Source organism: Ptychodera flava, chromosome 2 (genome assembly GCF_041260155.1).
Source record: "Ptychodera flava strain L36383 chromosome 2, AS_Pfla_20210202, whole genome shotgun sequence".
NCBI lineage: Eukaryota > Metazoa > Hemichordata > Enteropneusta > Ptychoderidae > Ptychodera > Ptychodera flava.
In genome coordinates this window covers 25,725,186-25,738,423 of record NC_091929.1, presented here as the reverse complement: position 1 = coordinate 25,738,423, position 13,238 = coordinate 25,725,186, and the positions used below count along the sequence as shown (strand labels likewise).

Sequence of the window (13,238 nt, the reverse complement as noted above, 5' to 3'; positions counted from 1 at the left end):
TCTAAGCCCACCATTATGTTTTACAATAGTACAGAGTAAAACAAAGTATCACTTATAACATCAAAACCAAAAATAAAAAGCTGAGAAAATAGGCAAGTGTGACAGTAACTAAGATTTTCCAATCTGTAATGAAAAGTTGGTTAACAATGTGAAAAATTGCATGTTTATTATTTTACTTACCTTTACATATACGTTCATTGCAGCGAGCCTTGACTCATTCAAAGAATCTGTTTGGTCGGATTGGAACAAGGCAGGACCACGCTGGCAATAACTTTTGGATTAATTTTGACATATTCTTTCAAAGGTGCATAGAAGATAAGAGGGATGGAAAATGGGAAACTTGGTTTCAGAGGGACGAGAGGAGATTGGCAATTTTTTGGGAAGCATGAAAAATACTTAATTTTGGATGTGTTAATGTTTTTTGTTATGTAATTCACTATTTACAAATAATAATTCTTTCTACTTGTTATCATTGCAGATTTTGAAAAAAACAATATTTAAATATCTAAAATATATGTCACGACTGTGAGTCTTTAGAGCAGCATATACAAAGGTCAGTTTAGTTTATTGATGCACCTCTGCTTTGATATTTTTGTTTCTCGAAAATCAATGTCTGCAGGGCATTAAATGTTCATAATTTGTATAAAACATACATTGAAAGATATTCATCTGTCACATCGACAGCAATTCTTCGTTCAGAGAAACTCAAATTGTTGCTTCATGCTTCAGGATGCAGACATATATGGATGGTAAAAACATGAAGATTCTTGACTGGAAGCAGAAGTGCATGGGTCAATTTGGTCTCCTATCTATTTTTTATTTAAAACTTTGTAGAAAAAGAACATAAATTTTGTGTAGAACCAAAAATTGAAAAAATTGCGCTGAGTGTTATATAACTTTTCAAAACCAATCATATTGAAAGAGACAGTAGAATTGACCCCTGAACTGAAGATATATGCACATATAAGTACTTAATATTTATCTGGCTTCAATGTTGCTTGTCAGTATGAAACCAGATTTTAAAAAATGATGAAGTTTTCCTCATTTTCACATTCATATTTGTTTTTGTGTGGATGTCACTGCTATCATTCATATTTGTAGCACAGAATTCATTCAAAAGTACTCTGTAATTTTTCAGAAGGGTTTTAAAATGTACTTCCATCTTCTGTGTATTCAAATGCGTATATATGTTGAGAATTCCATAGCTTTGAGAGTGAACAGATCTTAAGGCGTACAGTGTAAATAAATTTATCTTCTGCTTGGATAAGGATGGAGATGTTTATACTGGTATTGAGAACTATTTTACACCATGAAGATTTCCAAACTTTATAGGATAAGGACGCTCCTATTTACTGGTTGAGCACTCTTCTGCGTGGTCTCTATGCAAGTATGGAGCAGTTCAATTCAACTATTTGACCAAATAAATCCCCATTCCGCCTATGAATGTCTACATGACCAGACTTACAGAGGTTGAAAGTGTGGTCAAACACATGAGGTGGAAGGCTTGGTTTTTCTGAAGGAAAGAGACAGTATTGATGACCACACGCAAAGGGAGAAATTCGGCTGCAAAACAAGCAGTTCAGATTGAAATGATGAAAACTTTTGAGGACAATATGCTTGCAATGATGAAAAAGATCAAATTCAGGAAGGCAGGTGACAGCTTCCAAGACAAGCTGAAAGCAGATATCAAAGCTGTCAAACAATCAGACAAATATTCATGCCTGTCAACAAAAGGTCAGTAGTACTTACGTTTGGGTGCACTCTCATCTCATCTCTCATTGGGGCATCTTTGCACTACTCCTCAATTCTTCTCTCTGAGTAAAGTCAGCGAAGCAAGCTTCACCTGCATAGCTTGAGTTCGATGTGAACATTTAAACTATAAATGCTCATGCCTGTGCTAATATGAATTGATTCCTACAGGCTGAACACAATAAATCATTCAACGTTAATTATTAATCATCTTTCTTCAATATTTCCTTTCTTTTTTTGCAACAGAAAGATAAATCTCGGGTACCATATTGATGTCGACAAAATGAGAGTCTGCGATGGAGGAGAAGAAAGATTCTTCCACACTTACCAATGGACATCTCATACATGCAGAGGCACCAAAGATGCACAAATAAGTAAACGCAACCGGAGGGAAATATCAGGGTCAATCAAAATGCATATGAGAAACTGGAAAAAAAAGGAAGAAGAAATTGCTGAACTAAAGCTCTCAATGCTGTCTATGGAAAAAGAAAAATGTGCCCTAGAGACTGAGTTGGCACTGATTGATGATGATGAAATAAGAACATTTGAAGATGGTAGATACACGAACGAAATAAGAGAAACAATCATGGAACTTCTATCAATGAATGTTTCTATGAATCAGGTCAACAATGTGATCAGACTGGTGATACAAAAACTAACAAATAAAAACATCTCCAGACTTCCCTCAAATGCAGTTAAGTCACGCTTTCTTGTTGAAGCCAAATATGTTGCAGCAGTGCAAGTAGCTGAAGCTATGTTGTCTAGTGATGAAAATTTCAAGATGGGCCAAAGTGGACATACCCTACACGGAGATGGCACCACCAAAATGGTGAGTCAATGTCTATTGGGATGTCTGAGCTAGCCGGAAAAGACACAAGTAGCATTTTCAATGCATTCACTCAAACTTTTGATGACATTGCAGAAGCAAGTACATCTCACGGTGCCAAGGAGCTAATTGCGTCAATAAAAAATACCATGTCTGACCTTGGTCCTACAAACCCTACATTTAACGCAAAACTATATGATGTCAGAAAAGAACTGTTACCAGATGTTGTCAAGAACTGGGATGACATTGATGAAGCTACAAAAAGTGAATTGTGTGACATGGGCAATTTCTTCTGCAAGATGCATGTTGTCGTAAATTTTGCATTTGAATGTATTAAGACTCTGAAGCTTTTTGAGTCTCTCACTCACAACTACCAGCTCAACAATGCCATTGGCTCTGGAGAGAGTGGAACAGCACGTCTTGTGAGAACTGCAGTCACGGTATTTCACACAGATGGCTCTGAGGAGGCAGGTGTGGCATCCTACTTCAAGACTTTTCTAGAAAACGACAACAAAAAAATGCAGCTAGTCTCGTATTGCGGCAACCGTTTTAATATCCTATTCTATGATGCTGGTGCAGTATACTTACATATGGGAGATATAAAGAAATTTCTCAAGCTATGGCCTAATCCAAATAGACTGCTTCAAGCAGTATCCGAAGATATAGATGTGAAAAGTCACATTGCTGGTATTCGTGCGTTGGGGATTATTGACAAGTTGATAACAGGACCGTATTGGCGGGCAGTGGAAAATACTGCCAGCATCTTAGAGCTTAATCAATCAATCGAGCAATCAATGCACAGAAGGGAAGGCTTGCAGAGTTTCTTGAGAATCCAAGTGCCCTAATAGGTCAGAGAATCAAACATAACTGTGTTGAGGAGATACACTTGGAACATCTACCATGGCTCAAGTAAAGGTACACTTCGACACTGAAGCAAAACAGGATTCTTACCAAAGTTTGTTGTATGTATCATACAAACTCACAATACATCTCTCCTTGCAGTCTGTGTTTTTGAACGCAGTTGTAACTTTACGCTTCACTTTCCTGGATGCCAAGCCACCACTGTTTTTGACACGTCCTCGGTGTATTCCAGATATTTCCCAACAATCTCGCAGTATTTTTTCCAAATTTGGCCTGGGCATAAATTCCTGTGCTCTTGGCCCCCTCTCAAAGCAAAATTTATTCCGAAAAGGACGACCTGAGCATCCAATAGAGTTTGTGGTGTAAAATCGCCAATCAATTTCTTGCTCCAAAAATTATTCTCATCTTCTACACTCAACACCTCGGCCTGTCGCTTTTCCGTACCAATTCCTTTAGCGCTCCTTGTTTTCATGATACAATCTAAAGTATCTTTTAGCTGTTTAAAGGCGGGGTCATTCAGAAACTGGCTGCTTTTACCCATTACTGACAAATCGTTTTGTATACTCATCACCAATTCATACACAGTTTGTCCAGGATAATCATTCCCATATTTTTTCTTTATTTCAGAAACAAAGCGTGACAATGCAAAATTTAATTCATCTTTCGTCATTTCCTCGAGTTTAGGATGTATTACACTAATATTAAATGACGGGTCTGAGGCCAACTTATTTCTCTCGTTTTGCCAGAAATTAAATGTGTTTACGGCCCAACTATTTTTTTCAGGGTGTTTTTAGGAATCCTATTTTGTGTAATGAACAAGTCTTCATCGCTGTTACTCAGCATGATACTTGCAGTTCAGTTGCAGTGTCACCAATGACAAAAACGTGTACGTTGGAAAGCCACGTCTACGCTCATTTAGAACATGTGGAAATTTCCATGTGTTTATCCTTAGCAAATGAAATAGTACTATACACAGGTGCGCACTTTCAAAATGGCCATTAATTAATTGCTGTAATCTGATTGGTCCGTGCCCGCTCGCAGGTGCAAGGTCACGTGTTGTAAGTCGGATAATGCACTCGTGTCGTGCAATCGTTCAGATATTGAACTTTCAATATCTGAACGATTGCACTCCACTCGTGCATTATCCTATACTTATTTTGGCAGCGGTCGACCGCATTGCATGCAATGCAAATAGAAAAATTTCACCATTTTCTTTCCATGAAAATCGGCGGTTAAAACACTCTTGCTTACAACAATTTTCATTCTAAATCATCGCCGATGAAAGGGATTCACTCTTTCTTGTACTGTATAAACCCTATCAATTCACCCAGAAAAAATAATTAATATGATTTTAAATAATTGAATTAGGAAATCATTAAACCCAAAATAATTTTAGTGTAGAATTATTAGAAAGTTCAACTTTTTTGACAGTTCATAGTGAAATGCTTACTATCTTGGAGGATTAAAACATGTAGAGGCAACTTTCCTGAATGCCAACTTTGACATATTCTGAACCGTCATTTATTTTGCCCTGTATGTTATCTAAAAGGAATTGCTCATAATAGTTTGTCATGATAGGGTGGTCAAATAAATAGAGATAGAGAAAGTTCTAATTTCCATTTATGGTTGACTTGGCAAGGATAAAATAAAATTATTTTTTGAGGAAAAAAATAGTGTGGTCAATTAAAAGAGTGGTCAAAGTGATAGGGTTTTTATGGTAAAGCTGGGCTGTAAGATTCCTCATGTGCTATTTATAGCAATTATGTAATCTGTGTAAACAGTGCAATGAAAGTTTTACATGATTCTAGTAATGCTTTTGATGACCTTGAACTTCTTAAGTTTCAAACATTTGTCTCTTCTGTGTGCTTTCTCTGATTACCTACAGGCTCAACTTATTCAACAGAACTTATTTGCCATGTTAATTTGAGAGTTAAAATGTGCTTGGTTAATAGGATGAAAATACAGATAAAGATAACCAGCTGAAGATTCTTTATAACCTGACAAATATGCTATTTTTTATGACGTAAACGAATTAAGGAATTTTTTTCCATTTTTGGTCAGGCCATCCTGAAATGAGCTATCAAAGATATCCACCTTCTTCATCAATACATGTTTCACAAAAGGTTTTTCTCTACACAACAAAGCAGAGTTCTGTCAACTGTTGGGTCGCTTGTATTTTCACATGACGGGATGCCTGCATCTAAAAAACAGTGCACTTTTTTGGGCTCTTTCTGCACTGATAATATGCAATCTAAAGTAGTTATATCAGATATAATCAGACATTACATAACGCTCAGTCAACAACTTCAGATACCAATAGCTTGGCCGGTACTACTTTATGCCAAGGTATTGTACAGTGAAGTGGCACAAACTCAGTCTCGTGTAAACCTTGACAACAGTATTATCATTTCAGGACATCCGAATTTGTTCCTACTTTTATTAATTTGAACTAACATATTGCTTGTAGTATATTTATAGGTCCTATTCTGTGAAAATTAGGGTACAATGTTCAAAGAAGTTCAAGGCGAACGATTATCTGTATGAGTGAAGTGTGTAAGGCAGAGATCATCGTCCCTGTACACCCACTTAATCGCTATCTCTAATCACATATAGCCAACAGCTTACGAGATGGCAAATAACTTTAATTAGGAGCTCCATACCCCTTGAAACCCCTATTTCAAGGGGTGAATGTGCATTGAATATGCATTGTTTTTAGATGGAAACGTCCCCTAATGAAAACCGCTGGTCAGACAGCTTTAATATTTGGTTTACAGGTCCCCAGGATGACCTTAGTGAGATAATTTCATACAGTCAGGAAATATTTAATTTTGTATCCATGTCTATAGTAGCTTCAGGGACTTTGGCCCTATGTTTTGTATTTATTTTCATTGTATTTAGCAAAGTTGTGAACTCCAGAATAAGTCCAAATGTTCATCGAAAAGGCATGCTTCGTGTACATATTAATTTGCTGGTCGCAGTAATCATTAAGTTTTCCAGTATGTTCCAAACGCAGACAGCGAACACAAGGAGTGAACCGGTGCTAGTATTCGCTTGTAGTTGATTTTGTGTACGTGTGTGTGTGTCGTGCGGGGGTTGTCTGCTGAATTGAAGTGACATTGTAATATTCATCACCCCCCTACTAATGGCGATAACAATAGGTCTCTAAGGGGAGCACATATGTGGGTGATGAATATTAAGAATGAGCAATGGAACCTCACTAACTAGCTTGTCTGCTGCGTGTGCGTATAAGTAATGTATGTATGTACATACGTAATACGTTATTTCAATATGGGTACTACGCATACAACACCGTTTGTATTTGATTCAGATTTAAGTGAAGAAACATATAAATTTATATTTGTATGTTTCTTAGAACGAAAAGCTCGTCGAGATGATCTTCGTACACTGTGTCATGCCCATACTATGGGTATTATGGATGAAGGTCAACTTTACATGAGTATATTTTGTATTTGGCATTTTGAAATAGCTATGGATGACATCAAACCAAACAAAATACGTGAACTTTGCCATCAATATATCCAGGATGTTCATATTGCAGAAGAACAACCAAAAGCAACCTAATAAGGTAATATAAGTTTGCGCGTTTTAGTATGGGCGCGCAAACAAAATAAATGTTTCTTTCTTTAGCGCGTGCGTTGTAAATGAGCTCGCGCATTGATTTATAAATGTTTATGTAACCAGGTTCTTGTATTATACACAAATATACACAATACAGAGCGTTTACTGTGGCCAGTTTCTACAATGGAAAAGATGTGTTTGGTGATTTCAATTATATCAATCCTGGTGCAAGTTTTCATGGTATGGTCCAGATTGAGTGTAATACCAACGAACCAGACCATATGGCTCAACGTTATTTGACCAATATCCTAAGACGTGAAAAGTTGAAAGACTTTGTCGTGATACATCACAACTTCAAATGTGCCATTGGAATGTCAGCCAAACACCACTACCACATCTTATACAAGATTAATGGTCCAGATGATTTCATCGCTCATGGATTTACCAATCGTTTATGGCGATTAAAACACGAAACTGGATGTTGGTTTTCATCATTTCAGATACAAGTGATGAATTGGCTTATCTACACCATCTCATGAAAGCTAATGGATATGTTATTACAGCCCATGGAAAACAAGCAACAGCCATGACAAAAGAAGCAGGAGGAACTTTTACTCCAGAAGAATACAAGTTCAAAGTGGAAGAATATGGACGAAGAAGATTTTGTTCTTGTTGTGGTGCAGCTGGACATTACAGTCGAAATTGTATTTATCTTTAAAAGAATTGTATGTGTTGAGTTTTCCCATACTAAAGTTAAATTTATAGAGTTGCGACACTGAAGAAAAAAAGCTATGTCGCATAAGTTTTGGAATGTGTGGTTTGTTTGTAGTATTGTTCTAAAGAAACTATCTTCTAGAAGTCCTATGATAATCAAATTCAGTAGATTTATAATTGATCTTGCTTATAAGTAGTTTTACAATTTGAGAAAAAAAAATCTGATCAATATTTTTTGCAATTGTATTCTAATCATTCTGTTTGTAAGACTTATAGTTGTATATTTCAGACACTTTCTCTAGCCTTTCAATGTATGTGATTCATATTTGCAAAATGAAAACAAAGAAAGAAGAGGGTACATTTCCCCCTTTAAACTTCAAATATTGAATTTGAAATTGAACATGACAGATCAACAGTTTGTTTTTTTTTTTAAATTGCACCTTTCATGTCTTTTTACATGGTAACACAGCAAAAAGCAGTTTCTAGTTTATCTTTTGAAAGTCAATTGAGTTTATTTGAAATGATTCAGTGGCTGGTTTGAATTTATTTGTTGATGTTTGTGTGCAAACATTTGTAAAATGAGCAAGAATGTTTGTTTGTTTGTGTGCTTGTGTATCCCCTTGCCCTGAAGGCCAAAAAGTGGGCCCCACTGCCCGAAGGCCAAAAAAGTGGGCCCAACTGCCCCGAAGGCCACCTAGGAAAATTGGTTTTTGTCGATGAATAAGATCACAGTTTCCCTGATTATGGACTGTACATTCCCCCCCCCCCCCCCTTTAAACTTCAAATATTGAATTTGAAATTGAACATGACAGATCAACCATTTGTTTGGTTTTTAAAGTGCACCTTTCATGTCTTTTTACATGGTAACACTGCAAAAAGCAGTTTCTGGTTTATCTTATGAAATGGCAATGAACCAAAGTCAGTTTAGTTTATTTGAAATGATTCAATTGCTGGTTTGAATTTATTTGTTGATGTTTGTGTGTAAACGTTTGTTGAATGAGTAAGAATGTTCGTGAGGGGAACCTGTACATTCAGTCTAGTCATTATGTTATAGAAATTTCCATGTACTCCATTGTCTCAAAGTCACACTTACTGCACCAAATCAATCAAGTGGCAAAGATGTCAATGCACAGTACCAGTCTGCTAAATCCCCACCTGAAATACTTTCGTATAAGAATGGCGAGAGCACATCCTGTATTCTTGATTTGCGTAATTACTGGTTGCTTTGTAGGTATGGTATTTTATGAATAAACTTTTTAAAGACACATGAAATCCTTAACAACAAATATGAATGCACAAACATTCACTCATGTACTCTATGCAACAACTTATTCACACAGAAGGCAATATATCAGGTTGAATAGTATTTAACCCTCTGAACCCCGTTCGGCACTAAAGTGCCGCAAGATGACCTTTTGACCCCTGATTTTGCAATACGTTGACGTCAGCTCCTTTCCCGGCCTGAATTGCAATGCCAGCCATACAACACTGAGTCAGAAAGCTAGGGGGACCTAATGCGACATTCTAAACAACCACGTACTGTTTCACATACGAACAGCTTCGTCAAGTTTGTGATATCTAAGCGGCGATTGTTAGCGAAATTTGACAGGAATTTAAAAATGGCGGCCGACGACAGCTACGCTTTGATCCGTTATAAGACGGGGGTGTTTTGGGGGATTGTTTTGACCGAAGCCAAGTAGAAAGCAGCTCAGAAAGTGCAGATCGCACATAAGACCAACGGGACATCGCAGTAGATCAAAATGGCGGCCTACGACCACACCAACGGTGAAGAAATTCAGCCACCAGTTGAGCAACTGGAAGTCCGACCCGTGCCTTCAAAGTGATCCAGCCCCACGGCAGCGCAGAGTAAGAAAAGGTAGGCTAGTTCCTCTTTATAATTGACAACTTGCAATGTACAGTTAGATGTATGTATCGATGATGACACTTGGCATAGCTCGATGTTTATTAGTAAACATGACAAACCTCAAAACAACCAGGAAATGACAGAGCAACAACAGAGATGATAAGACAGACGTTGACAGATGAAAGATAGGACATTTAGGGCATTTTTAGGTTTACTGTAGGTGTCCTACTGACTGTAGATGTGTAGGCCTATTGCAGGCGAAACTGACCGTCTGTCTTTTGTATTATTATAGTTTTATATAAATATCCCTCATAATCTAATTTAATTTGAATGTTTTTTATTCATGGATACTAATGCCAAAGGTGAATTATTTAGCTACTTGTTCAAATGTAAGGAGGATACAGATAGTGTGTGTAAGCATTGTACAAAGTTATTCTTTGTGGTATAAATTTTATTGAAACAAACTGGTGCTAATACCTTGCAGATTTCCATAAAGAGTGTATTACATACTGTTATATTTTAGTATTTGAAATATGTAACTGCAACATGTTTGCACTACCCTGAGAGAGAGAGAGAGAGAGAGAGAGAGAGAGAGAGAGAGAGATGTAATAGTAATTCCTTAGTCCATATCAAGTTTTGTTCTTATTCATAGAATATGCCACCATGAAAAAGGCATGGCTTTGTACTTGGATTATCGTACTGAAACTTATTCACACAAAGTACATAACATTTTAAAACATCTAAAAATTTTGTATTTGTTTATGTTTCAGGCAAAGAGAACCTAAAACCGTGCGAAGCAAGCTATAGGCAAGGAGTGTTTGATCTTATGCAGCGTTTACTAAATTTAGGCCATCATCTGTAGACTGACAACGTTTTAGACTTGGTTCAAGTCTGTGATTTGTGAATGTTTGAGTGGAGTGAACGCAATGATTTGTATTCTGCTTTCATGTGAAACGCGCGCGCGCGTGAGTGGACGCGATGAGTGGGGTGAACGCGATGAGTGGAGTGAACGCTATACAGCTGAGTTTCACCCGGAATCACAGACTTGGACTCTTGCAGGGTTTGCGTTGCTATAAATTATTCATGAGATGACGTTTTCTTTGCTCATATATTATTCATAAGATGACATCACTAAATTTTACATATTGGGAGGAGTTACCAATTGACCCAAACGAGACGTGCATAAAACTCACATGGCGTTGTTGACAAAATGTCGAGTGCGATCACTCCCACAAAAGTCAGCACGACCTCTGTTGTATCACCGAAAACGCGTGAAAATATCTGTGTTGTTTGTGGGGCCCATGTTGCAAAATGCGAAAATCGTCGCCGGTTATTCAAGGATGGAAAAAAGACACCGTCCTGTGAAGAAATAGAGTTTGCCGTCGGTGCAAGTCTCGACCCCTTTCTGCACACTCATGTGAGTTGCAGATCGTGCAGCAATCGGGCATCGACTCTGCTGAAACACCTCCAGCAGTTCCGACAGCAGTTCAAATCAACACGATCAACTATCGGGACCAAAGAAGAAGTTGTCAAGCGGCTAGTTCCCTGCGAAAACCAAAGGCCCAGCAAAAGGGTCCTATTCGACGCTACTAACACTAAGTACAGCGCAGACTTGCAGACGCCATCGACGGGGTGTGAGACAGTTGATATGGTCGATGGCGATGTCCTGGTGAGTTTCGTGTGTCTATTGTTGTCATTTCGGGAAGGTACCCTTACTTGTTCACGTGCCAACAGTCGTTTATTTTGCCGGTGTTCTTAGTGTTATTTTCGTTCAAACAGTTTGTGTATGTTTCCCTTTCATTACCTCGTTGCGTCATTGTGGCGAATGAAAGGTACGATGATGGGATGCAACTCAAAGCAGAAAAACCACTGACAAAAATAAAAGACGGCGAACTTCACAGAGAAATTGTACAACAAGAAACAGAACTAAAAGTTATGTCCCGTAAATCTTCATGAAAGCATTGTTGCTGATAATATTATAAATACGTTCTCCATCATTTTAATTCGCAGGTAATGATTAAGTATGCCACCTCGGGAACCAGAACATACAAGCCACAACATAACATCAAAAACCTTGTAAAGAAAATGGTGACAACTTCAGCTGAAAATGCTGCAAAAGACCTACTCAGTGGTTGTCAGCTGACTGATGCCATAATGAAACAACTGTGCTGCAAAATCAATTCAGAATTGGCAGGCCTGTGTTCTTTGACGAACCCATCATTGTTGAGATATGCAGGTAATAAAATTGCTGTTTACTCTGTCTTATTTGACTAATGCTGTCAGTAAATAGTTATGTTTACTCTGTCTTATTTGCCTAAATGCACTAGATAAACAATTACGCTAAAGTGACAACGGATTTTTTCAACAACTACTAAAGAACTAGCTTTGTACATAGACAGTAGAGAAACTCTACTGTCTATGCTTTGTACTATGTTACTTTCTGCTTTTTAGCAGAGGGGTATTCAAACTGAAGATCAGTATAGAATTCCTATGTAATGGAAGATTGTCTAAGGTTTGAAATATAATTGCTTTCTTGTGCTGTAGGTAGTGTATTTTTTGATCGACTGCAAGAGTGACATTTTAGTTGATAATTTTCAAAAGATATGTCTGTCACAAAAGTAATAAATACATCAGTGTTTAATTCACTGCCGGCGTAAATGTTAAAAAGGAAAAATGAATTATTTTTCACAACAAAAGAGGTATTTTTCGTGTTGACATGTTTTAACAAAATAGATTATTTTCTGTGTTGATGTTTTGCTTCATGTACTGCAGGTGTTGACAGTTTGCGTGACTTTAGCTGGGCGAATCTCCTCAAAGAATTACAAGATCGTACTCCGCTATTCCTTATGATCCTCGAAGCTGCTACCAAGAATCCAAGTCAGAACAGAAACAAACTTAAGAAAGGGGAAAGCCTTGTTCCTAAGGTAATGTCTGCTGCAGCACACGTGATTTCCATTTATAATGATGATCTCAACACTGTAAGGAGGCTGAATTCCGTAATGATGAAGAAGGGTGGGCTCAAGAAGGTGGCAATTGAACAGCTGGCTGCACAGTATGTTTGCGTTGGATATGGATGTACCAGTTCCATGCTTGAATATTTTGGAAGAACGAGGTGGAACATTGGTCAAGGAGAGAAAGAGAGGTAGAATGCCAATTACAACAGATACATGCAGATGAAGATTTGACTAATAACCACACTACACCGGACACAGTTCTACAGTATTCAGCCCTAGAGGAAGAGCTGAAACAAGTGCGACAACAGATGCACCCTGGATACTCTTTCACTGGGGACAATGTTGATATCAGACATCATGTCAGACAGATAACACAGTCCAATCAAAACAAAGATCACCATCTCTACCACCTAGTTGCCTATAAAAACAGGGTTGCAGGTCATCATCTGCCAGATGATAAGCCCCAGGCAAATCCGTTGGCTGTCCCACTGAAGCAGTTTCTGCCAAGTGAAGAGGATCAGTCTACGCTCATTGAAGAGATGGCCTTACTTGTTACTTGGACATGGTCCAAGTATATCCCTTCAATTGCAGATTATGGTATCCATGTAGACCAAACAATGCATCATGAAAATATGGAGAGCATGAAGAAGAAGACAGAGAAGGTATGAGTTTATGCAATGTAATTGGAAAT

General features: G+C 37.7%; 1 protein-coding gene across 1 annotated transcript; it reads left to right on the top strand.

The window, feature by feature from the left end:
- Nucleotides 1-10,664: 10,664 nt before the first annotated feature.
- LOC139149571 (uncharacterized) lies at nt 10,665-12,739 on the top strand. The gene is made up of 3 exons (XM_070721396.1): nt 10,665-11,262; nt 11,604-11,829; nt 12,366-12,739. The coding sequence occupies exons 1-3, from the start codon at nt 10,804-10,806 to the stop codon at nt 12,737-12,739; spliced, it is 1,059 nt and encodes a 352-aa protein (XP_070577497.1). The 5' UTR covers nt 10,665-10,803.
- Nucleotides 12,740-13,238: the final 499 nt, after the last annotated feature.